This window comes from Molossus molossus, unplaced genomic scaffold (genome assembly GCF_014108415.1).
Source record: "Molossus molossus isolate mMolMol1 unplaced genomic scaffold, mMolMol1.p scaffold_m16_p_1, whole genome shotgun sequence".
NCBI classification, from domain to species: Eukaryota; Metazoa; Chordata; class Mammalia; order Chiroptera; family Molossidae; genus Molossus; species Molossus molossus.
The window spans coordinates 245,255,095-245,279,113 of NW_023425344.1; the positions used below are offsets into that span (position 1 = coordinate 245,255,095).

Genomic DNA, 24,019 nt, shown 5'->3' on the forward strand with positions numbered 1-24,019 from the left:
GAACAGGCACAAGCACGCCAACCTGGCTCCCAATGCGGAACCGAGCCCAACCGGCACGGAAAACCAGGAGCCCCTCCCCCACCCCAGGAACGCCCCGCCCAGCGCCCTAGGCCCCGCCCCCTGAGAGCTGGCCGGGGCCCAGCAATCCCTAGGCGGTGACCCCGCCGCCGTGGCAACCACAGGCACGCTTTCTCCCTAGCAACCAGCGAGGATCCCACCATGGCTGAAGAAGAAGTCGCTGCCCGGACGGAGAAAGTTATCCGGATCCAGAGGGTGTTTATAAACCTGCTGGACTCATACAGCAGCGGAAACATCGGGAAGGTGAGCGTCCGTGGCTCAGAGCAGGACCCTAGCCCCCCGCCCCCCTTCCACCGCCCCAGGTCCCCGAACCCAGAGAGGTGCCTGTGCCACGGGGTGCTGTTTGGGCCTCTCCTAAGGGAGGGGTCCATCGTCCTGGGCACGGCCAATACCCCCAGCACCCCAGTCCGAATCCAGGCTAGACAACCGCCCCACCTGGAAGTCCTCTTCCGCACCCCTGCCTGAGATCGCCCGTCCAGCCCTGGGTCCTCCGCTGTTAATGAGGCAGAACTTGGAAATAGAGCCCAGGTCTCTGACCTCCTAACTGGGTTCTGTTTTCGCCCCACCACAGCACCTGAAGCAAGCAACTGATAAGAATATAAGTACAAATTAGTCAATGGGGATGTAAAGAACAGCATAGAGAATATAATCAATAACACTTTAATAACTATCTATGGAGCCGAGTGGGTACTGGAAATATCAGGGGAACACTTTGTAAAGTGTCTGATTGTCTAACCACCATGCTGTACACGTAAAACTAATACAAAATGATTTTGAATGTAAACTGTAACTGAAAAATAAAAATTTAAAAATTAGTCCAATGGTTATATCACCCACAAAGCGTTGTTCGTTCAGCCATCCCTTCAACATACAGCTTGAGCATACGCAATGTGCCCGACAGTTTCGGGTTCTGGGTCCCACTGAGCTTTTTCCCCCTTCACCAGCTTCACCTCTGGGAAAATGGAGATATTCGGAAAGAGGACCCTGGGGCCCCTCATCTTAAAATGTTCAGTCGTAAAAAGAAAGCCATGATTTTATCATTTCCCTGAGGAGGACTTACTGATTTTCTAAGACTGTGGTAACAAGCTGGGTGGCTTAAAACAACGGAATTTATGCTCTCCCAGTTCTGAAGTCCAGAAATTGAAAATAAAAGTGTCAGCAAGGTTGGTTCCTGCTGGAGGCCTGAGGGGAAGATCGGTTCCTGGCTTCTCTCTCGGCTTCTGGTGGCTGCAGTCCTCGCCACCCCTTGGCTTAGAGAATCATCACCCCAAACTCTGCCTTCTTCACATGGTGATGTCTCCCCCCTGAGTGCCCTCTTCTTATAAGGACACAAGTCATTGCATTAGAGGCCACCCTCATCTGGTGGAACTTCATTTAACCTGATTACGTCTGCAAAGACCCTATTTCCAAATATGGTGAGATTCACACTTTCCAGGTGGACAGGAATTGGGGCGGAGGGGCACTGGTCAACCCAGTGTCTCATCTAGAGTTGATCAGGGGACTTCTCTTCCTGGCACTGGAACCCTGAGCTTGGGGCTGGTGTGGGAAGGGGACCCCTCACTTCTCAGGGAGGACCTTCCCAGCCGAGGTGTCCTACTGATTTTTATCCGCCACACGTGGGTGTGGGCCCAGCCCGTCTGCCTCCGCCCCTCCTACCAGTCTGGATGTGGCTGCTTCTTTAATTCCGTAGTTGTAGGACTTCCATTCAGCTCGATGTCAGGTGGTTCTGAATGATGCTTATTCTGTAGTTTAGTTGTAGTTTTGATGTGGTTGTGGGAGGAGACGAGGACCGCGTTTGCCTGTGCTGCCATGTTGACCACAAGTCCAAAAATAATATTTATTTATTTTCAATTTTTATTAATTTATTTTTGTTACAGATGTTTCTTCTTTTCCCCCCTAGACACCCTCCTCCCCATCCCACCCCCCCAGTATTGTTGTCTATGTCCATTGGTTACGCATACATGTGTATAAGTTATTTGGTTCATCTCATCCATCCCCCGCCCGAGGTCTGTCAATCTGAACCCTACTCCTTTCTATGTCTCTGGGTTTATTTTGTCCATCAACTTATTTTGTTCATTAGATTCCACAAATAAGTGAGATCGTGTGGTATTTGTCTTTCTCTGATTGGCTTATTTCACTTAGCATAATGCTGTCCACCAAAATAGTATATTTTTATACAGCATGTCATCATCTATGATAAATAATATATGCGATAGCTTATGTATTATATAGAACAGATATCTACTAGAAGAGACTAAGACCACATGACCAGAAAAGGGGGGAAAGAAGAGACAAGGACAAACAAAACGATGCAATAACAAATAATTTTCAAAGAAAGGAAGGATTAAAAAGATAGGTGTAGTATGAACTTTTTTGTGTCTTTCAGAAAGATGGTAATAGATATAGAAAAGATAGATAATCTATACACAGAAAATGTCTCAAAGGACACTCAACAAACTTCACTAGCATCCCTTCTGTCAGATGGGATTGTCCATGAGCCCCGGCACGAGGGCAGGCACAGAGAACAGAGAACTGCACGCGGAATAAGACCAAAAATGGTGGCTGCCCTCGAGGACCCTGCCTCTCCCAGAAGACAGACAATCACTAATTTTTAGAATAAACAAGACATTTTTTTCTTTTTAAATTTTTTTTATTAATTTTTGTTCCAGATGTTTCTCCTTTTTCCCCCATTGAAACCCTCCTCCCCATCCCACACACACACACACATACACACACACATTGTTGTCTATGTCCATGGTTACGCATACATGCATATAAGTTCTTTGGTTTCTCTCATCCCTCCCCTCAGCCTCCCTCCTCTGAGGTTTGTCAGTCTGAACCGTACTCCTTTCTATGTCTCTGGGTCTGTTTTGTTCATCAGCTTTTTTTGGTTCATTATATTTCACAAATAAGTGAGCTCATGTGATCTTTGTCTTTGACTGGCTTGTTTCGCTTAGTCTAATACTCTCCGGGTCCCTCCCTGTCATCTCAGAGGATAAGAGATCTTTCTTTCTTACAGCTGCATAGTACTCCATTGTGTACATGTATCACAGCTTTGTTATGCATTCGTCTACTGATGGGCACTTGTGCTGTCTCCAGATCTTAGCCATAAACACGACATTTCAGGGTGTGGTAAGTACACACCCCAGGGCAAGAGGCCGTGGAATGTTGAGTGGTGGCGAGAGCAGCTGCTTCACAGAGTGGCATCAAAGGCTCTTTCAGGCCCTGGCCGGTTTGGCTCAGCGGTTAGAGCGTCGGCCTGCGGTCCTGAGAGACCCGGGATCGGTTCCCGCTAAGGGCACGTACCTCGGTTGCAGTGTGTCCCCGGCCCTGGTTGGTTGTGTGGGTGGCAGCCACTCGATGTGTCCCTTTCACATCGATGTTTCTCTCTCTCTCTCTCTGTTCCTCTCTCTCCCTCCCACTCTACCTGAACAAAAAATGGAAAAATGTCCTCGGGTGAGGATAAAAAAAAAAAAGGCTCTTTCACCTGGCACGGGGTGAGGACCAGGCCTGGGGGACTAGTTCTCAGGGGTCACTACAAGGGCAAAGTTTCCAGAGTGGGAGTCAGCTTGGCATTATCAGAGGACGAGATGGGGGCAGTGGCCCCGGAGCTCCAGCGTTGACTTCATTGGTGCAGCCGGTAGCGCTCCACGCCCTCGAGACTTTGGGGTCCACTGAAGTGTTTCAGTTTCTTTGGAAAAAAGAAGGAAGCAACTACCATTTGAGGGTCAAAGATTGTGTTTGTCATCGTAGCAATACACATGTAAAATACCCTGCTTCCTGTTTTTCACTAGAGGAAAGGGCCTGTGAAGGTCAGAACGTGGCCCCGCTCAGCAACTGAACAATGCCCCACAGGCGGTCAGCTCTCCACCGATGTGTGTTGCGCAAATTAATGAAGGCGCACAAAGGCCCAGGTCATGCAGGGTCAGGAGCTTGGCTTCTATTCTCAGGGAAGAGAATCTAACTTTTTACTTTATCTCCTTTTGATCTCTGATTATTTTTTAACTGCAAGATAAGAGAAATTCCCCCAGTACCAAGAACAGCTAGGAGTAAGCGCAGTCAACTTGGAGAAGGTAAACCTACAGCCTTGGCCTCCCCTGAAATGTTGGCGTTAAGGTGCAGTGGTCTGACCAGGAGGACATGGCATAATCCTCTAGTGCACAGAAGAGCTGTTGCCTTGAGATTTCAGGTCCTGGACACCCAAACGGCAACGTGTGTGGTCCTCACCAGGAAAATTTCCCTTGTCTTGCAGTTTCTATCTAATTGCGTGGTGGGAGCGTCACTGGAAGAAATCACAGAGGAAGAGGAAGAGGAAGATGAAAGCAAATCAGCTATGCTGGATGCCTCCTCCTCCAGACTGAAGGAAGGCACCTTCCAGATTGTGGGCACGCTGTCCACCGGGAAGCCTGAGCCTGGCTTTGCCCTGGAGACATACTCTGTAAGTCCTGCTGCCTCCACCTCCAAGCCCTCTGTCCTTACCCTCTGCTTCTCATTCCCTGTCGTCTGCAAATGTGTGGGGCCCAGGATGGTGAGGGACAAGATGTGGGCCCATCTCTGTCCTTGAAAGGAAATCACCCACCGCCCTGGCCGGTCTGGCTCAGCAGTAGAGCGTCAGCCCATGGACCAATGAGCCTCGGGTTTGATTCTGGTCAAGGGCATGTGCCTCGGTTGCAGTCCGCTCGGGCCCGGGTCAGGATCGTGTGGAAGGCAACCAGTCAATGTGTCCCTCTCACGTTGATGTTTCTCTCTCTCTCTCTCTCTCTCTCTCTCTCTCTCTCCCTCCCTCCTGCCCTTTGTGAATATAAATGCACAAATGTCCACAAATGCACAAAAGGTGAGGATAAAAAAAAAAGAAAAAGAAAAAGAAATTAATCAGCATTGTCACTACTTTAAAGAATTTAAATTAGATATTCTTGTAAAGTATAAATCTAATTTGGACTTTCAGACTCCTAAAATTCTCTCTATATACTGTATTTAAAATGTATTCTGCCCCTGGCTCAGTGGTTAGAGTGTCGGCTCAGGGACCAAATGGTTGTGGTTTGATACTGGTCAAGAGCATGTACCTGGGTTACAGGTTTGCTCCCCAGGTCAGGGTTGTGTGAGAGGCAACCAATCGATGTGTCTCTCTCCCATTGATGTTTCTCTCTCTCTCCCTCCCTTCCTTCCACTCTATCTAAAATTAATTAAATAAATAAATAAATAAATAAATAAATAAATAAATAAATACGATGTATTCTGCCCTGCCTTACCCAACACAACCCTGTGCCATGCTGGGTGCTGCCTGTGAAAGGGAAATCTCCTTCAGTACTAGGCCACTCGGGAATAACATGCCACTATACTGCTGTCTTACTGAGAAACACTGCTGCCTCTGCATGGCGAATTCTACAGTCCTTGTCCTGAGACATTCCAGTACCTCCAAGAAGGGTGTCCCTCCTACGCTAACTCCTCCCATCACGCTGCCTGATACTCTCCAGAACCTACCACACAGCTTTGCACATGCTGTACCCTGGAACAGCCTTTCCTCTTCCCTCCCCCAGCCAGCCCTATTCATCCTTCCAGGTTTAACGCAGGTTGCCATCTCCTGCAGGAAGCCCTCCACGATTTTCACTTCTTCCCCACTCCCAGTTTGAATTCTGAGCCCTTGCCCTGGCGGGTTTGGCTCAGCGGTGAATTCTGAGCCCTTTTCTTCTACAACCTTAGCATTCTTTACCTGCATAGGTCATAATACTTTCACACTTCATTGCTATCTATCAATTATGGGTCTCACTGACTATAAGTATCAGCTCCTTTAGGCTAGAGACTATGCCTCATTTATTCTCCTGCTTTCTGTACATCTTGAGCACCTAGCGCAGCCACTGACAGAAAGGGGTCCTCAATAAATATTTGTGAAACACCCAATCAGAACAGCAAAAAGGAAAAAGAATCCAAAAACATGAGGATGGTGTAAGGAGCCTCTGGGACAACTTCAAGCATACCAGCATTTGCATCTTAGGTGCCAGAAGGAAAAGAGAGAGAACAAGAAATCGAAAATCTATTTGAAACAATAATGGCAGAAAACTTCCCTAACTTGGTGAAGGAAACAAACATTCAAGTCCAGGAAGCACAGAGAGTCCCAAACAAGATGAACCCCAAGAGGCCCACACCAACACACATCATCATCAAAATACAAAAGGTGCAAGACAAAGAGAGAATCTTAAAAGCAACAAGAGAAAAGCAGTTAGTTCCTACAAGGGAGTTCCCATAAGACTGTCAGCTGATTTCTCGAAAGAAACTTCGCAGGCCAGAAGGGAGTGGCAAGAAATATTCAGAGTGGTGAAAAGCAAGAACCTACAACCAAGATTACTCTATCCTGCAAAGCTGTCATTTAGAATCGATGGCCTATAAAGAGTTTCCCAGACAAGAAAAAGTTAAAGGAGTTCATCACCACCAAACCGTTATTATATGAAATGATGAAGGGTCTTTTTGAAGAAAAAGATAAAAAATGTGAACAAACAAAATGGCAATGAATACATATCTATCGACAATGGAATCTACAAATAAAATGAACAAGCAGAACAGAAACATTCTCATAGATGCAGAGAACATTTTGTTGGTTGCCAGATGGGAGTGGGGTTGGGGGAATGGGTGAAGGGATTAAGAAGTACAAATTGGTTGTTAGACTGACAAACCTCAAAGGGAAGGGGAGGCAGGGGTGAGAGGAGATAAGCCAAAGATACATACGCATATATGCATATACACATAACCAATGGACACAGACAACAGTGTGGGGAAAGGCAGGAGGGGGGTGGGAATGGGAGGAGGGGGTCAATAGGGGGAAAAGGAGGAACATCTGTAATACATTCAACAATAAAGATAAGTTTAAAAAAAAAATCAATGAAATAAATAAATAAATAAATAAATAAATAAATAAATATTTGTGGAATGAGTGAGTCTCCCCCTACCGTCTTTGGGAACTGTCTTCCCCGCTCACCCTTTCACACTTTGCTGGGTCTTCGCTCACCACTGGCTTGTCTCTTTCCACCTATACATATGCTCAAGTCTTTCCCGCTGTAAGAAACACTTAATGTGTCCTCCTTTGTGTCTACCTGCCTCTTTCTCCGCCCCTGCCGCTGCCACCACTGAACTTCAGAGAGGGCCCGGCCACATCCACAGGCCTCACTCTGGCACTCCCGAGTCCCTGTCTGTCCAGTGCCAGCAGGCTCTGTCCCCACCACTTTGTAGGAATTGCCCTGGCCAGCATCACTGTGAGCCCCTAGGTCCCACGGGCCTATTGTAGCTGGTTTCCCAGGAGAAAATCTCCTTCCTCCTTCTGCAGCCCTTAACCCTGACCCCCCTTAAGCATCTGAGTGCTCTTACTTGTTCCTTCACTGGATCCTTTCCCACCTTTAATGCAGCTCTGCCCAGAGCTCCCTCCTTTCTCATAAACGGCGTCCTTCCTAAACCTTACACAGTCCTATGGCTGCAGCTGCCCCATACAAGCCAGTGCCTCCCGTCCTGCTGACCCACAAATCCAACGGCCTCCTAGCTCACTCCCCTGGATCTCCTGCAGGCACTTCTGAATCAATCTACCCCAAATTAAACATGTTATGCTCCCCTACAAATCCACTCTGTTCTTTGTACTCCTAATTTTTATTAAGGACTTTGCTGTCTATATCAGTTTGGGCTGTTTGGGACTGCAGGTAATGGGGAAAGGGGCAATGCAAACCAGCCTAATAAGTAAGAAAATTCATCAGCTTGTGTGGCTGGTGGTCTCAAGAAAGAACCAGCTTCAGGGCTGGCATGATCCAGGGGCTACAGCTCTTTTTCTTCCCCTTTCTGGGCTCTGCCTTCCTCTAGAATGACTTCATGCTCGGGCTATCGGCAAGGGTTCAACAGTCCAGAGCCTTAATTCATACACAGCAACACCTGATGAAGAGAACTTCCAGAAGGTCTCGGAGAAAGGAGGAGGAACATCCCAGCAGCCCTCCACAAGCATCTCCTTTAATTTCACTGTCTTGAATCGAGGTGCATGTCCATTCCTGAACCCGTCACCTACCCTGAGATCAACAAGGCCCATCCCTTAAGCTAGAGGATGAAGCTAGTGTCCACAGGCTGAGAAGGGGCATATATGAACAAAATTGGGGTCCTGCTGGAAAAGAGAAAGAGGAAATGGATGTTTGTAGACAACTAACAGCAACCTGTGTACCATTTATCACGCGCGTGCCCCCACCAGAGCTGAATCCCTGTGGGCTCTTGGCTCCTCCTGCCTCCAAGACCTTCTTGGTCATGGAGTCCTCAAGCCCATCTCTTTGCCAGCTCTCCTTTCCACAGGCCTTCAGCCTTAGATCAGAGCCCCGTCATCTCTCACCATTTGCACCCACATCTGAATCCATGCACATGTATGGAGCTTCCTAATGATCCACAGATGAACACAGCGCTCACGGCCTAACAGGGACTCCGTGACACAGACTGTGAGTTCCACAGCAGCACCGTGGACGTGATGACAGAGGCGCACACGCAGCAGCAGCCGGAGCACTCTGCAAAGGGCAGTTGCTGAGTTCTCTTATCGACAGAACCAGGCAAACGGAGCTTCGAACTCCACCCACACAGATCGAGTCCCCCTCAGCTCCTGGGATCTGGAGATCCGGGAGCCTCCAGCAGCAGGAGACCTGAAGGTGGCCCTCCTTTGGGAGACTGGGGTCTACCAGAGAAGTTGAGACCGAGGCTGGGACGCTAGGACTGGGTTGAGCTTGCCGGCTGACAGGGGAGCAAGGAAATGCCACACAATGGGGCACAGTGTATGGTGTGCTTCGAAATAGGAAGCATCAGTGTAGCAGAGCCGAGGGGAAGAGGCAGGGGTGGTGTGAGGGGGAGAGTGGAGGACGGAAAGCATTAGGCTGGTCCGGGCTGTGAAAGGTGCCCCTGCTGGTTCAGCAAACCAGCTACTATTCCCTGAGCATCCAAGGCGCTGCTGAGTGAGCTCGCCTTACTCTTTCAACCCACGCTCAAATGTCACCTGCTATGAGCCATAATTACGTGTTCCTCCAGGTCCATCGACTCTCAGTCGTACCTCGATGATAGTGCTTTCCACAGTGGAGGCTGCACACTGCCCCAGGGTGCCCAGCTACGCAACCTGTCTTGCTGGCTACAGCCTGCCCCAGAGTGGGTGCCTTCTTACCATTTTCCCCCCAAGAGTAGGTTGCCTTTTTCTAATCTGAACAAAGGCTTCAAATGTGCTTAGTTGTGTCCTTCTCTTCACTGGACTATAATTATTTATTAAACAACAACAACACACACACACATACACACACTGCTCCTTAGTGTCAGCAACCTTATGTTGCCCGTTTTTGCCTCTGTCCTTGGGGTCAAAAACAGGGCCCTCAAATGTTTGTTGGGGGAACAAGTGAATGCATGAACATGGTCACACAACATCTGGTGAGGACAACTGTTCTCTTGACAGCGTGTCTGTTTACTCCCAACCCCATCGGGCTGTGACTTGACAAGCACGTGTGTTTCTGTTTGTACCCCTCTCACGTGCTTTTTCAGGCTGAAATCACAGATGCTTTATCTCGTTTCTCTCAAACCGCATCTGGAACACATCTTCAATTTCTCCTGTGTTCTTTCTTCCTTTCTTTCACGTGTCATTCCTCAATCTAGTTTGATCCCAGGTGTCCTCTCTCAGTGTCATGCCTTCAACAAAGTGAAAAAAACCAATGTTTGGATCAGCATTCTCCGAGTCGCTTCCCTGTGCATATTTAGTCTGGAAAAGACATTGCATGGGTGGTACTATGGGTTGAATTGCATCCCCTCCCCCTAAGAATAGATATGTTGAAGTCCTAACCCCTACCAGCGCTGAATGTGACCTTTTTTGGAGATACAGTCTTTACAGAGGAAATCAAGTTAAAAGGGGGTCATTAGAGTAGGCCCCTCATCCAATATGACTGGTTCCCTCATTAAAAGGGGAAATTTGGCGCCAGATATCACCCAGGGAGAAGATCATGTGAAGATGAAGGCAGGGAGCTGGGTATGTGTCAACAAGCCAAGGAACACCGAATGGTGCCCAGGAATTCCCCGAAATCAGGGGGAGGCATGGAGCAGAATGTCCTCAGCCTCCGTAGGAACCGACCCCGCCGACACCTGGATCTTGGACTCGCAGGCTCCAGAACTGTGAGACATACATTTGTGCTGTTCAAGCCCCTCGGTTTGTGATCCTCAGTTACAGCAGCCAGATACAAAAGAGCGTCAGGAACAAGATGGAGAAATTAGCAATCCTTGCTCTTGACCTTGACACAGACACATTGACCTCACCAAGGTAGTCTGTAGTCTAGGATTAGAAAAGGCATCCACTTTTCTTTGGTTCTCCAACCGGCTGTGTAAGAGACCAAGTTTGATCTGCAAGGTCCCGTTTTCACGCAACTGGTCAAGGAACCATGGGGAATATCTGGTTTGGAAATGCACAGCGGTCCTTGGGTGGTCATCTCAATACCCACCCGCGACACGGTGCTACTGGGAAATGTGCTGGCGTCCACCCGGCGAGGAATCACTAGTGCAGACACAATGATCACCACAGTTACTTTTGTCTAATGTAAGAACTTTGTATTTTTAACTATGAAAAGTTTCTGTATTTTAAAAGTATTCCCAACAGTCAACTGTAATCAGATAGTTTACATCTAGAAAGAGAACAGATTGGTTCCATCTCAAGGATCTCGAAACAATCCCCATAAATCACTCATCAGCACTTCTGAGTGACTCAAGATATATAATTGCTCAAATAATCTTGCACAGAGTTTGAGTGGGTTTTAAATGCCTCCCACAATTTTGTCCGGCGTGTTCTAATTCTTCCCTTCTGAATTGGGATGTAAACAGCATACCCATGATCATTATGCAATTTTTTAAATCATCTGTTTCCATCTACTAACTTTTTTGTTATTTGAAAACTACACACAGGAGAGAGCTAGGATTTAAATTTAAATAGAAATCCTTCTGCAAATGTTTTCCGTGGACTCTTCCATGCAGCATTGTCAAATGTGGAAATTGTCATCTGTCTAAACATTAAGGATACTTTGTTAGCTTCTTGAACAAACAACCATCGATTCTCTTTTCAGGACATCTCTCGAGAAGAACTCCTCATACGCCTGCTGGAGTGTGACGTTACTATTTACAACATCACGGACAACCCGAAGCAAGTGGAGGAAGCCCTCTGGGCAGTCTCTGGTCAGTGCGGTGACCCTTTTATCTTCGGGGACACCCCTTCTGTGTACTTGACCTAAGAACACTCATCAAATTAGGACCATTAGGAGAAATGATGAGACTTACCCAAAACATGAAATGAAGTCAGGCTAATGGACATGCCTGTGAGTAGTGTTAAACGGAGCTATATTAAAACTTTTAAGAGTTTATTTGAGCAAAAATCTATTCAAATCAGGTAACACCAAATTAGAAGTGGTTAGGAGTACTCCATCAATAGGAGCTAGGGGAAAGGCTTTTACAGAGAAAAGCAGGAAGCAAAGCAAAGAAATGATTTGATTGGCTATAGCTTAAGTATTTGCCTTATTTGGAAGACCCGAATTGGCTGTGATTGGTTGTCCTTACATTTTGGGGGTTTTTTTATTGATTTTTTTTTTTTTTTTTTTTAGAGAGAGAGAAGATCAATTTGTTGTTCCACTTATTTATACATTTATTGGTTGATTTTTGTATGTGCCCTGACCGGGGATCAAGCTGCAACCTTGGCGTATCAGGACAATGCTCTAACCAACCGAGCTACCTGGCCAGGGCTTGACTTCTTCACCTTGAGGCATTCACTGGCTTAGGTTTTGGTTGCTGGTGTAGACTGCGAAGGTATCAGAACCACCTCAGTACAATGAGCCTCCTTGTTTAATCATTCTAACAAAATATTCTATTTCAAATGATAGAATATTCTTTTTTTTTATTAATTTATTTTTGTTACAATGTTGCTCCTTTTTTTCCCCATTGACACCCTCCTCCCCATCCCCTCCACCCCGTCCCCATCTTTGTTGTCCATGTCCATTGGTTGTGCATACATGCATATAAGTTCTGTGGTTTATCTCTTCCCTCCTCCCACTCCCTCTTCTGAGGGTTGTCAGTCTGTACCCTACTTCCACGTCTCTGGGTCTACCCTGTTCCTCAGACTGTTATGTTCATTATATTCCACAAATAAGTGAGATCATGTGATATTTGTCTTTCTCTGCTTGGCTTGTTTCACTTAGGGTAATACTCTCCAGGTCCCTCCGTGTCATCTCAAAAGATAAGAGATCTTTCTTTCTTACAGCTGCACAGTACTCCATTATGTACCTGTACCACAGCTTTTTTATCCATTCGTCTACTGATGGACACTTGGGCTGTTTCCAGATCTTAGCTATTATAAATAGTGCTACTATGAACATGGGGGTACATATATTCTTTCTGATTGGCGTTTCAGGCTTCTTAGGGTATATTCCTAGAAGTGCGATCACTGGGTCAAATAGCAATTCAATTTTTAATTTTTTGAGGTAACACTATAGTGTTTTCCACAGTGGCTGCACCAGTCTGCATTCCCACCAGCAGTGTACTAGAGTCCCCTTTTCTCCACACCCTCACCAACAAGGATAGAATATTCTTAATCATTAAAAGAAGTAGAACATTAACTTCCAACATTTGACCTTTCCTCATTCTGCAGGCACCGCTTAAGGAGGTGGTTGACTGTACTGGGCACACAGATACAAAGACAAATAAGTAAAAGATTCCACCATCCAGGCACTGAGAGGCCTTCAAGGAGCTTAGGTGCACACAAGAAACTCAGCACAGAACAGAGAATGGCATGTTCACAGGAAAGGTCACAGGGTGGAGGTGACTTTAAGAGGGGAGGAATTCTTTCTAACTGTGAGGATTCGATTCCATCCAACAAATGCTCCCTGATAGCAAGAGTCAGGGAGGGCTGTGGGGAACACCTGAAATGTTAAAATGCTTTAAAAAACCTGATGAACCCTAAGGACCTCAAGTCTAAGAGGACATGGCGATGTTTTGCAATTCGGTGATTTGTAATTTATCTCCTCATTAAGTCAGGAGCAAAGAAGAAAGCAGGTCAGCTTATTTGAATCATTGCTCTAGACTAGGGCAGCCAAAAAGACACAGAACACCTTACTTTGCAATACTTTTCTCACTGCATTTATCTTTGCTGTGGGGAGTTTAGATCAGAGGTCGGCAAACTTTCTCCGTGAAGGGCCAGATAGTAAATATTTTTGGCTTTTTGGGCCAACTACTCGGCCACTGTAGCCAGAACGCAGTCCAGATGACAGGTAAATGAATGATCTGGTTCCAATAAAAAGTCATTTTAAAAGCAGGCAATACTTTTGCCAACCCCTGAGTGATATCAACGGCAAAGCCATACTCGGGCTTAAATGAAAGAAATGGAAGCAAGGCTCAGGAACGACGGCACCTGTGCGGGGAAACCATGATGAAGTACTGTTCGTGGGTGTATGGGGTTCCCCGGGGGCTCGGAATGACTGATTCCCCGTTTATAATGTTGGGCCTAAATTTCATTCAATAAGATATAAGTCAAAACTGTGAACGTTGTGTTGTCTTTTGGAACAGAGCTTTCGTAAAAGCTCTGCTTTGTGCAGTTTGTCCCTTGGCAAGTGTTCACAGATGATGGATAGCTGTACTTTCTGAAATAACTCTTCTGCCTAAAATAATAATCGGAGATAATGTTTATTGAGTTTTATGTTGTGCCAGGCTTTGGAAACTGATTTTTCTATGTAATATATACTTGCAATTTTCTTTGAAAAAAATTTTTTTTTCTGAAATAAAACCTGGACACATTTTGAACATTAAAAAGCACAGTCCTGGCCTGGGAGCTCAGTTGGTAGAAGTGTTGCCTGATACTCCTGGGTTGCAGGTTCGATCCTGGGTCAGGGTACCTACAAGGATCAACCAGTGAGTATGTAAGTGGGTGGAACAAATCGATGTTTCTCTCTTTCCCTTTCTTCTTCTTCTTTTCAATGCTTTTAATTTAATTTAATTTAATTTTTAACTTTTGGCTAATCCTCACCTGAGGATCTTTTTCCATTGATTTTTGGACAGAGTGAAGGGAGAGAGATAGAGAGAGAAATATCGATGAGAGAGAAACACATAGACTGGCTGCCTCCCACTTGACCCCCACCAGGGCTGGGGATCGAACTTGTAATGCAGGTATGTGCCCTTGACCAGGAATCGAACCCGAGACCCTTCAGTCTGTGGGCTGATGCTCTAAGTACTGAGCATAACTGGCCAGGGCTTCCGCTCCCCCCGCCCCAAATCAATCAATACTTTTTTAAAAAGAAAAAAAAAGAAAATTTAAAAGCACAGTAGAATAAAAATCAACAATTCCCTGCATTTTCTTTCCATCCCATCCCTGCTCCCCCCAAAAAAACCTCATTTAACCCACTTGTTCCCTTTAACACATAAGAAATACCTGCACTGATGTCCTTTGGTTGTGATTTCAGACATTAGCACTGACTTCCTGCTTGGACAATGACTTTCAGCCCTTACAGGACTCCGCACCCAGTGCCCCTCGAGAGAATGCAGTTGGTTCTGGAACTCTGATAACTGCATTTCCTTTCATGAGCTTTAAAATGTGGAGTATGTTTACTGCCTGCTTCTTCTTTCTAGTGAAGAGCTTTAGCTGATTAAAATGTTACCTCTCTATTGGGCGGAAAGGTTTTAACTGCATTAGCCCATGTTTTGAGATACAGAGTGATTGAGTCTGCAAGAAAGTGTAGTCTGAGGCCCTTGGTCTGTCTTCAGGGTCACCTGGGGGGCGTGGGGTAGAGGGAGCTATGGAGAATGGGGCAGGGGCAAGGGTGGGGTGGGGGTGGGGGGGGAGTGAGGGCTTTGTCATTTGATCTGAAGCACATTCTTAGATGTGGGGGTTTTGTTTGGTCCCGGTTTTGCAATGGATATGTATTACTTCTTAATATGTTGTATTAAATTAGTTTAATGTTTGAATATAAAAGGACTCTCCTACCTTGCCTTCTAGGCGCTATCAAAGGAAGGTAAATGACATAGGAGAAAGGAAGAAAGTACTGGAAACGAGAGAAAACATTTGTGTATGTGGGTAAAACGTGCTCCTTCGCAAGTGAACAGGCAGATCCTTTTGACCCATTAAAATGATAAATAAAGAAGATAACCCAGTTAGAGGACCTCTAAGTGTGCCAGTGTTCACAAAGTAGGCCAGTCGGAAACAGCACCGGGCAGAGAGGGCAAGCAGCCGAGCTCGACGGAAGAGGCCCCCTTTGCTAAGAGAATAAAGATAGAGGCTAAAATTAACGTTGGAGGTGGGATTCGCGTGGGCATCGTGCTCTGAGACTCAGCGCAGGGACGCTTTCTCCTCTCGGTGGGAACCACGCGCTCATTAGATCCAGGACAGCGGCGTTTCATTGTCCTGCTTGGTGTTGAAGGGATTGGCTCATGAGACTCAAATATACCATGACCGCCGGTGTCACTTAGAGCCTCTGGCCAGTTACTCAGCCCTCACTTTAGATTTTTTTTTTCTGGAATTTTATATGTCACGAAAGATATTTTAGTGGCGATAAAAGGTCAGAGCCGGCGGGAGGTCATGCCCACAACATAAGGCCGATGTAGAGCAAAACGATTTTATTGCACATGCCTGGGGGCCGGCGGGCCGAGCCAAGAAGGGGTCAGCAGTTGGGGTGTAGGTGATATGCTCTACTTCTGGCTTCCGGCAGTTCCTGCTGATGACTCTGCCTGGCCCGTTGTCCACCTTGCAGTAGGGCCGGTCTGGCATCTCGTCCGGCATCTGCTGGCTGATCCATTGCCTTGGAGACAATCCAGATAGTCCTTACCCGCACTCAACAGAAGGCTGAGCAAAGGTCGTGCTAGCAACACAATTTCCACAGTTTCCGCCTTTTGCAAACGTTTACCTTCACCCTTGAAAACATCACTGACCCTTTCAGGAGTGTCGCGAGGAGGACTCCAGGAGAGCCAGCGCTCAGCTGTGTGGCGAGCCCTCCCGGAAAGTGACAAACCCTGTGGAAATCGCATGCGCACCCTTCCATCCACCACTGTCCTGAATTCCAGTGCCGCGTGTTGTTCCTAACCCAGCAGCCCCACCTTACCAAGGCCCCCACACAGGGCCCACAGCCCCCAGGGCCTGGGCCGCCCTCCCCCACCCAGGAGAGTGAGAGGGGGGCACCCCCCAAATTACTTCCCTCCGCAAGGGCTCAGGCTACATGGGCCTGCTTTATGTGAGTTCCCAAGAGGGTCTTACCTTGTGCTTTGGGGTGCCCCGGGCCCCCATCCCCAACCTTGCTGGCCGCCTGCCCCGCTCCCATGCAGCTGGCCCTACAGCATGGTGGGGACAGCACAGGGCTTGCCACCAGGCTGCCCGGACTAGGCCCTCTGCCCCAACACTTCCTTCCGTGATTCTGGGCAAACTGTACCTCTGTTCCCCTGCTGGTAAACAGAGATCGGAGTGGTACCTGTCTCATGATGGTGGGAGTTCAGTCAAGCCCATGAACAGGGCCCATCCATGTGCCCCCATGATCGTGACCACCGCGGCCCTCAGGACAGGTGAAGGCACACACAGCTGCAGGCCGGAAGCAGGGAGGGAGCTCAGGGAGGCCAGGCGGCTGCAGGAGGGCGGACAGAGTGATGGGGGTGACTCGAAGCATCGGAGGGGCACCACCGTGCCATGGAGCTGCTCCCGGGCAAAGGAGGAACTTCGAGCCCCCCGGCAGGGCACATGGTTTCGACAGCGCGTTCCGCGTGGATCCGAGTAACCACTTGCTTTCTGGCCCACAGCACTGAACGAGGAAGTCAACCATTTCGAGAAGCGCAAGGTGTTTATTTTAGTGTCCACGGTGATGACCTGGGCGAGATCCAAACCCCTGGACCCTGTAAGTAGTGCCCCTGGCTTGTCCTTGGGGCAACATTTCACCCTCAATACCTTGTAATCTGTGTGCGGAGAGAACCTTCTACAGTGACTCCTGCGTTTACTCTTACACCCCTGAGCCCCGTCTCGTAAGAAGCACTCAACCGGGTTCACTGACCCTGAGCTGGTCCTAAGGGCCCCATTGCTTCGCACGCTGCCTGTGACACTCTAACAGTGCTTGCTCATCACATACTTTTTATTTTAAATGTCTTGAAAGAGCTTTCTGTTAGCCTTATCCAGCCCTATATGTTTGGTCATCTATATTCTCGTGCATACATTAAAAGGAAAGTAGAAGCAAAATACTGAGGGTATGGTATCCCCCAAACGTCTTCCTACCCAGAATTCAACTTCTCTGAGTCACACCTGCATTCTGTCTCCACACAACTTGGTATCCAACCTGAGTCAGGCCTGTAGCTTTGGGTCCTTCCCTTTCCTGGATGTTACTCTGCAAGAAGATGGGGGATCGCGTCATCCTTCTAGCCGTTGGTTTTCTTCACCAGCGTCAGACTTTCCTCTGCCACCCTGCTCCTGTGTGCCCAGCAACTGCCTCTGACTTCGGTGCTGAGTCACAGCCCAGCTTTTCATAGACGTTTTATCCTCACCAAAGGACATGTTTCCATTTTTTGCTCAGATAGAGTGGGAGGGAGAGAGAGGAAGAGAGAAAGAGAGAGAAACATCGACGTGAAAGGGACACATCGAGTGGCTGCCACCTGCATGACCCAACCAGGGCCGGGGACAAACCAACCGAGGTACATGCCCTTAATGGGAACCGAACCCAGATCTCTCCGGACCACAGGCCAACACTCTTAACTGCTGAGCCAAACCGGCCAGGGCTTTCAGCGATGTTTTAAAAAGCAACTAGAGCCCTGGCCAGTTTTGCTCAGCGGTTAGAGCATCGGCCTGCGGAACAGAGAGACCTGGGTTCAGTTCCCACTAAGAGCATGTACCTCAGTTGTAGTTTATCCCCGGCCCCGGTTGGGGTTGTACTTGGGGTTGTACGGGTGGCATCCACTCGATGTGTCCCTTTCACATCGATGTTTCTCTCTCTCTCTCTCCCCCCCCCCTCCCTCCTGTTCTATCTGAAGATAAATGCAAAAATATCCTCTGGTGAGGATAAATAAAATAAAAGGCCACTAGAGCGTGATGTGTAGGACCGAACTGAATCGACTGAATTGGAAGGGATGACGATCTGAATGGTCATTCTCAAGGTCACCCCGGCACCAGCCGGGACAGCGTCCATGCTTCCTCGCTGGCTGCAATTGTAATAAGCCACTGATGTTGAGACGTTTAATTGCAGAGATGTTAAAACGGCGTCAGAATCAAGGGGATACGTGACTTACAACAAGGAAACACTTAGGGCTTTATCACACTTCTCAAACGACGGTTGTTGGCTTGTCTCTCCCTCGGTAGACCAAGCAGTCCTTGCGGGCAGGGACCGGCTTTGGCGTTCTTCTCATACGAAGTTCACTCGCCTCGTTGCCGTCGCCTCCAGGAGCGGGCCCTTGTATTCCTCTTACGGTTTCTTCCCTCAGAGTAGCTAGTAAGGTGTCTGCTACACACCAGTTATTTACTGCATTAGTACATCCCGTGTAATATTTAAGATTTACTTACACCCAAAACATGTTTGTTGATCTGAAATTCAAATTTAGCTGGGCCTCCTATGTTTTATCTGGCAATCCTACACGTGACCCTCTGGGCATATTGAAGAGGGGTAACTACTCGAGTAGCATGGATTCATCGAGTGTGCACTATGGATCCAAAATCGAGGTGGATTAACTTGATCTTCCCCCCAAAGTGAGTTCGTTCCCAGACTTTGTCCCAGCGGCATCACCATCATTTCAGTGGCTCACCTCACTCACTCCCTTTCATCCACCAGTGAATTCTGTTAGTTCATCGTCCAAAATGTGTATCATAAATCCGTCTTGTTCTCTTTGTATCAATGGGCGACTCACACGGCCCTGTAACCGGTGCCTGCCGTTACCTCCTCCCAATCAGTTTCCAAGGAGCAGCTTAAGTGGCCTCGTTCAGAATTCAAACCAGGTTACCGTCCTGCTGAAAACCCTCTAATGCCTTCTAACACCCTTAGAATAAATCTCCAGCCTTCGTTCCCCACGGTCCACAGACCTGATAACCCGCCATCGCCTGCCTCATCTCGCCCATTCCCCGCTTGGCTCCGGTCACTTGGGGACTTCTTTCCACTGTTCAAACCTGCCAACAATTGTGCTGCCTCGGGGCCTGTTTCTTCGGCCTCTCTGATTAATTTTGTGTCTCCCTGGCCAGTTTGGCTCAGCGGTTGGAGCATCAGCCCACAGACCAAAGAGTCGCGGGTTCAATTCCAGTCAAGGGCATGAACCTCAGTTGCAGCTCAGTCTCTGGCCCTGGTCGGAGTTGTGCAGGACACAACAAGTCAATGTCTGTCTGTCTGTCTGTCTGTCTGTCTGTCTCTCTCTCTCCATCTGAAGATAAATGGAAAAATATCCTCGGGTGAGGATTTTTTTTTTTTTGGTACATGCCCCTAGCAGGAACTGAACCCGGGACTCTCTGGTCCGCAGGCCAACGCTTCAACTGCTGAGCCAAACTGGCCAGGGCCTCGGGTGAGGATTTAAAAAAATTTTGGATAAGCCTTGTACACCAGCACGCTGGGCTGGTTATTTCACTTAGACCCACGTAATGTGATTGAAAGCCTTCTCATTGAACACTACTTTTAAACTCCTACTCCAGACAGCACCTCAAAATCTGAGTGGATTTGGGGAAGTCACTCTGTACCACAGAACTCATGTCTCCCTGCAATTCTCCAGTAGGTTTTAATTTAGTGGTTTCAGAGGCATCGCTGGAGGGCGAGTCGTGGAGAGACTGAGTGTGAACTGTTGGGAAATACTTTTCATTCCTGTTCTCAGGGCAAACTCATATTTCATCTTACTGATGAAACCAGTTTTTAAAGCCTGAAACAAACTAAAAAGCTTGCATGTGGTATGTTCTTCTCACATGGGGTCAATCTGAGGGAATGGAGTGGTGTAAAAAAAAAAAATCACAATTTTTTCTTTCATAGGATGATTCTGATGTTCCATTTACTGAAGAAGACTATCGAAGAAGAAAGCACCATCCTAATTTCCTGGACCACATAAATGCTGAAAAAATGGTTCTCAAATTTGGCAAAAATGTAAGTCTGGAGTGGCAGAGCATTTTGGGTAAGAAAAGTTCTTTTTTTGAAGAAGCTTGCCATGGGCATGGCCAGGACTGTTCCGCATGCTTTATGCCCATCATCTCAATTCCTTAAACATCCTCGTGTTGGTTTCCCTGTCCTTACACCCACAGATTTCTGAGCTTCAGGCTCACCCCAAGATGCACTGTCCTGACCCAGGTTCCAGTCCAGCCCACTAAATTGAAAGCCTGGTATCGGGTTCCTAGCAGAACTCAAGCTTCTACCTACCAGGGAGACCGTGGGTCAAAAGAGTTGCTCAGCCCAGAAGAGGCAAATAACTCAAAGTTGGAATGGGGTGGGGGGCACATTTTCCCTTTTCCCAGAATCGATCTCATTTGTTTCTGACAATTTTAAAAAGTACATATTAACCTCATCTTACAAATACGAAGACAGAGGTTTCCAGAGTAAGTAACTTGCTCAAGGTTACATAGGTAGAACTTACTGAGCACCATTCTGAGCACTTCCTGGCCTTGTCTGATCTGCCCCTTACAACAGTACTGTAGATGTACATGATTATCCCCATTTCACAGATGTGGACACTGAGGGTAAGCAGAGTCAAGTGGTGGAGCTGTGATTCAAATCTAGATCCACCAGCCTGGGGATTTTGTTTTGTTTCTGACTCCAAAGCTCCATCATTCAATAAAGTTGATCTTGACCTAGCCAGGTCACTGATCATCAGGGGCATACCCAGAGCTGAGAAGTTCATGTAAACAATAACGGTAGTTTATCAGCCTTCTGTTGCAGCATAATCTATCATCTATATAATGAAATTATTTTATTTCTCTTACATTTTACCAAAATAAATGCCAGGAATGTCCTGGTGATGAATAAGTACGAACAGCTAAAATTAAGGCCTTGTAAATGTTTGCCAGGCACGATGCTAAATGTTTTACTTATGATACCCCATGTAATCCTCTTGTATCTCATCTATAATTCTCAAAATCCTGTGAACTAAGTGCTATTATCATCATCCTCATTGTGCTTATGAAGAACTTATACAGAATCCCCTAAACCTTTAAATGTTCCATACACTACATTTTCCCCGTTAGCTGAAGACCTGCCAAAGTGGTATGTAATAACAGTTCTAAGAGGACACCTAGTGGTCGCAGAGGATATTACATTAGAAACTTTGTCCCCAAGATCAACTTCTGTCCTAGTTTTTTTTCCTTCACTTTGACAATATAAACACCGTGGCTATAAAATATTTGAAGGAAACCACGTGGGATTAGAATTTATAGTCACTTTCCTACCCATTAACTTATAACCTTAGCCAACTTTTGGGGTTAAAATAAATAAATAAAATAAAGGGGCGAGACCAGACAGTCAAAATTTCTTCCGTTTCCAAATCCTGTAACTGTATTATTTTATTAAACATTGGACATTTCCCCCAAGTAGAAAATCCATGATTTCTTGATCATTTATGTAATTAACTAATTGAGAACACATGATCACATACAAAAATAATTGATGTGAATGATAGTCTAAAATGGAGAAAGAGTACCATGTTAATATCTTTTTTTTAAATGTTTTTATTGATTTCAGAGAGAGGAAAGGATAAGGGGATAGAAACATCAATGTGAGAGAAACCTCGATCGGCTGCCTCCTGCACGCCCCCTGCTGGGGATTGAGCCTGAAACCCAGGCATGTGCCCTGACCGGGAATCTAACCAGGAACTTCCGGTATATGGGATGCCGCCCAACCAACTGAGCCACACCAGCTGGGCAATACCTTTTTTGTTATAAAAACATTACATTTGTTCCATGCTCTAAATAAAAGAATCAAAATTTTATTTTTAAAATTTATTCTTTTTATCCCCAGCTTTCTTAATCACTCTTGTTTGAACAATTAATAAGATAAGTGAGGTTGATCTGGCCAACTTAGTCATCTCAATGACCCTGTTTCCCATCAGAGAGATGGAACCTTGGAATTAATCATTTAACCCATCACTTGAACAGAGTGCTCTTTGGATCCTGCTATGGCCCAGGCTGACCTCCCAGGCATGAACAATGCAGGTGTGGTCTGTGCACTCCTGGGTCTGGTTGCCCAGCGTTCACATGCGGTCACTGCATTTGCTACAATCACATTTGCATTACAAACACAAGAAGGGGACTTAGTATATTGAGGCAAAGAGAAGCCCTAATAATTGTACAAGCTGCCTAAATAGTTCTGATTTGCCCAACACCAAACGTATCTTTAACTGGGCACTTCCATCTTTAGACGAGTCACGCTGATTATTTGGAATATTTTAAAAACACACTTTAGCGGTATTTTGAGTTAACCAGAGTTGCCCATCTGTTTTGTGAAAGTCACTTAAGTCATTTAGTGGTCCCTGAGCACCTAGAGTCTGTGGTCCCTGGAAAAAAATCTGCCTAATCAAAATGTATGAAATCTGTTGTAATAGATCATTGTCCCACTGTCTTTTGATGCTTGTATTCTCTGACCAATCCAAGTTGCTCATGATGATTTTTTAAAATGTTTATTTATTTATTTATTTATTTATTTATTTTTATCCTCACTTGAGGACTTTTTTTTGGCTTTTATCTTTAGATAGAGCGGGAGAAAGAGAGAGAGAGGGAAAGAGAGAGAGAAATATCAATGTGAGAGAGACACATCGAATGGTTGCCACCCGCATGACCCCAACTGGGGCCAGGGACAAACTGCAACGGAGGTACGTGCCCCTAGTGGGAACTGAACCCAGATCTCTCTGGTCCACAGGCCAATACTCTAACCACTAAGCAAAATCGGCCAGGGCTCATGATGATTTTTTAATATAGAATGTTTCTGGATTTGCTTTAGTAAGGTCATATTTGAGACTTTTGCACTGCTATTCATGTTTAGAAGTAAGACTGGCCTATAATCTTCATTTGTCATACTGTCTCTTTCTGGTTCTAACATACAATTGATTGGGAACAAAATTTTCTATTCTCTGCAGTTTGTATGAAATTGGGCTTATCCCTTGAATATTTTGTGGAATTTTCCTGTAAAACTATTTTGGACGGTATGAAGGCAGTGGCAGGGTTTGGGGGCAAGTAATTGGCCTGTTAGGCTAAGTTTTCAAATTAACTGGCGTAAAGTTCACCAGAATTCTCTCTTATGATTGCTTTAAATCTCTGTTGGTAGTTAGCTCCCCCTTTTCAGGACTAATACTGGTGGGCGGGCATTATTGCTTTTCCTCTCCTCTGATTTCCCTAAGGAAAATTCTAGGTCTTCTGCCTAAATAAATACTCCTGAGCTTTTGCACGCGCGCGAGCGTGCGCGCACACACACACACACACACACACACACCTGCCCCGGGGCCTCCTGAAGCTCAAGGGAGTTACACCGTTGGCGGGTTGGGGGGACGTGCCCTGTTCCTTAGAATCCGGAATCCAGGTCAGGGCACATGCCAGGTTGTGGGCTAGATCCCCAACCCCCTGCAGGAGGCAGCCCATCTCTGTTTCACTCTCACATGGATGTTTCTCTCTTTCTTCCTCTTCCTCCCTCTAAAAATCAACACACTTAAAAAATTCTCACTTACTTTATAACTCCAAAAGGAAAATGGGTGTCTGTTTCAACCCACAAACTCCAGTAATGCTGTTTACTTGTGACTTACCCCTTTTGTCTTGATCAATCTTAATCAATTTTCCTATGTCGTTATCAAAAGCAGCTTTTGCTGTCTTAGGTCTAATTCATTCGTTTCTATGTCTCTATTATTACCCCTTCCTTTTATTTACTTATTTATTTAAATTTTCTTATCCTCATCCGAGGACATTCTTGCATTTATCTTCAGATAAGAGTGGGAGGGAGAGAAAGAGGGAGGAAGAGAGAGAGAGAGAGAGAGACATCGATGTGAG

At 46.5% G+C, this 24,019-nt stretch overlaps 1 protein-coding gene across 4 annotated transcripts in view; it reads left to right on the forward strand.

Annotated features, from left to right (window-relative positions):
• The first annotated feature begins 219 nt into the window (after window positions 1–219).
• The window catches only part of AK7 (adenylate kinase 7), a 66,384-nt gene continuing 42,584 nt past the window's right edge, over window positions 220–24,019 (forward strand). For all 4 annotated transcript variants that reach the window (XM_036279378.1, XM_036279388.1, XM_036279404.1 and 1 more), the window contains exons 1-5: window positions 220–321; window positions 4,331–4,516; window positions 11,163–11,271; window positions 16,855–16,949; window positions 20,034–20,144. In XM_036279378.1, the coding sequence (XP_036135271.1) occupies window positions 220–321; window positions 4,331–4,516; window positions 11,163–11,271; window positions 16,855–16,949; window positions 20,034–20,144 (603 nt within the window). The remainder of the gene's footprint in view (window positions 322–4,330; window positions 4,517–11,162; window positions 11,272–16,854; window positions 16,950–20,033; window positions 20,145–24,019) is intronic.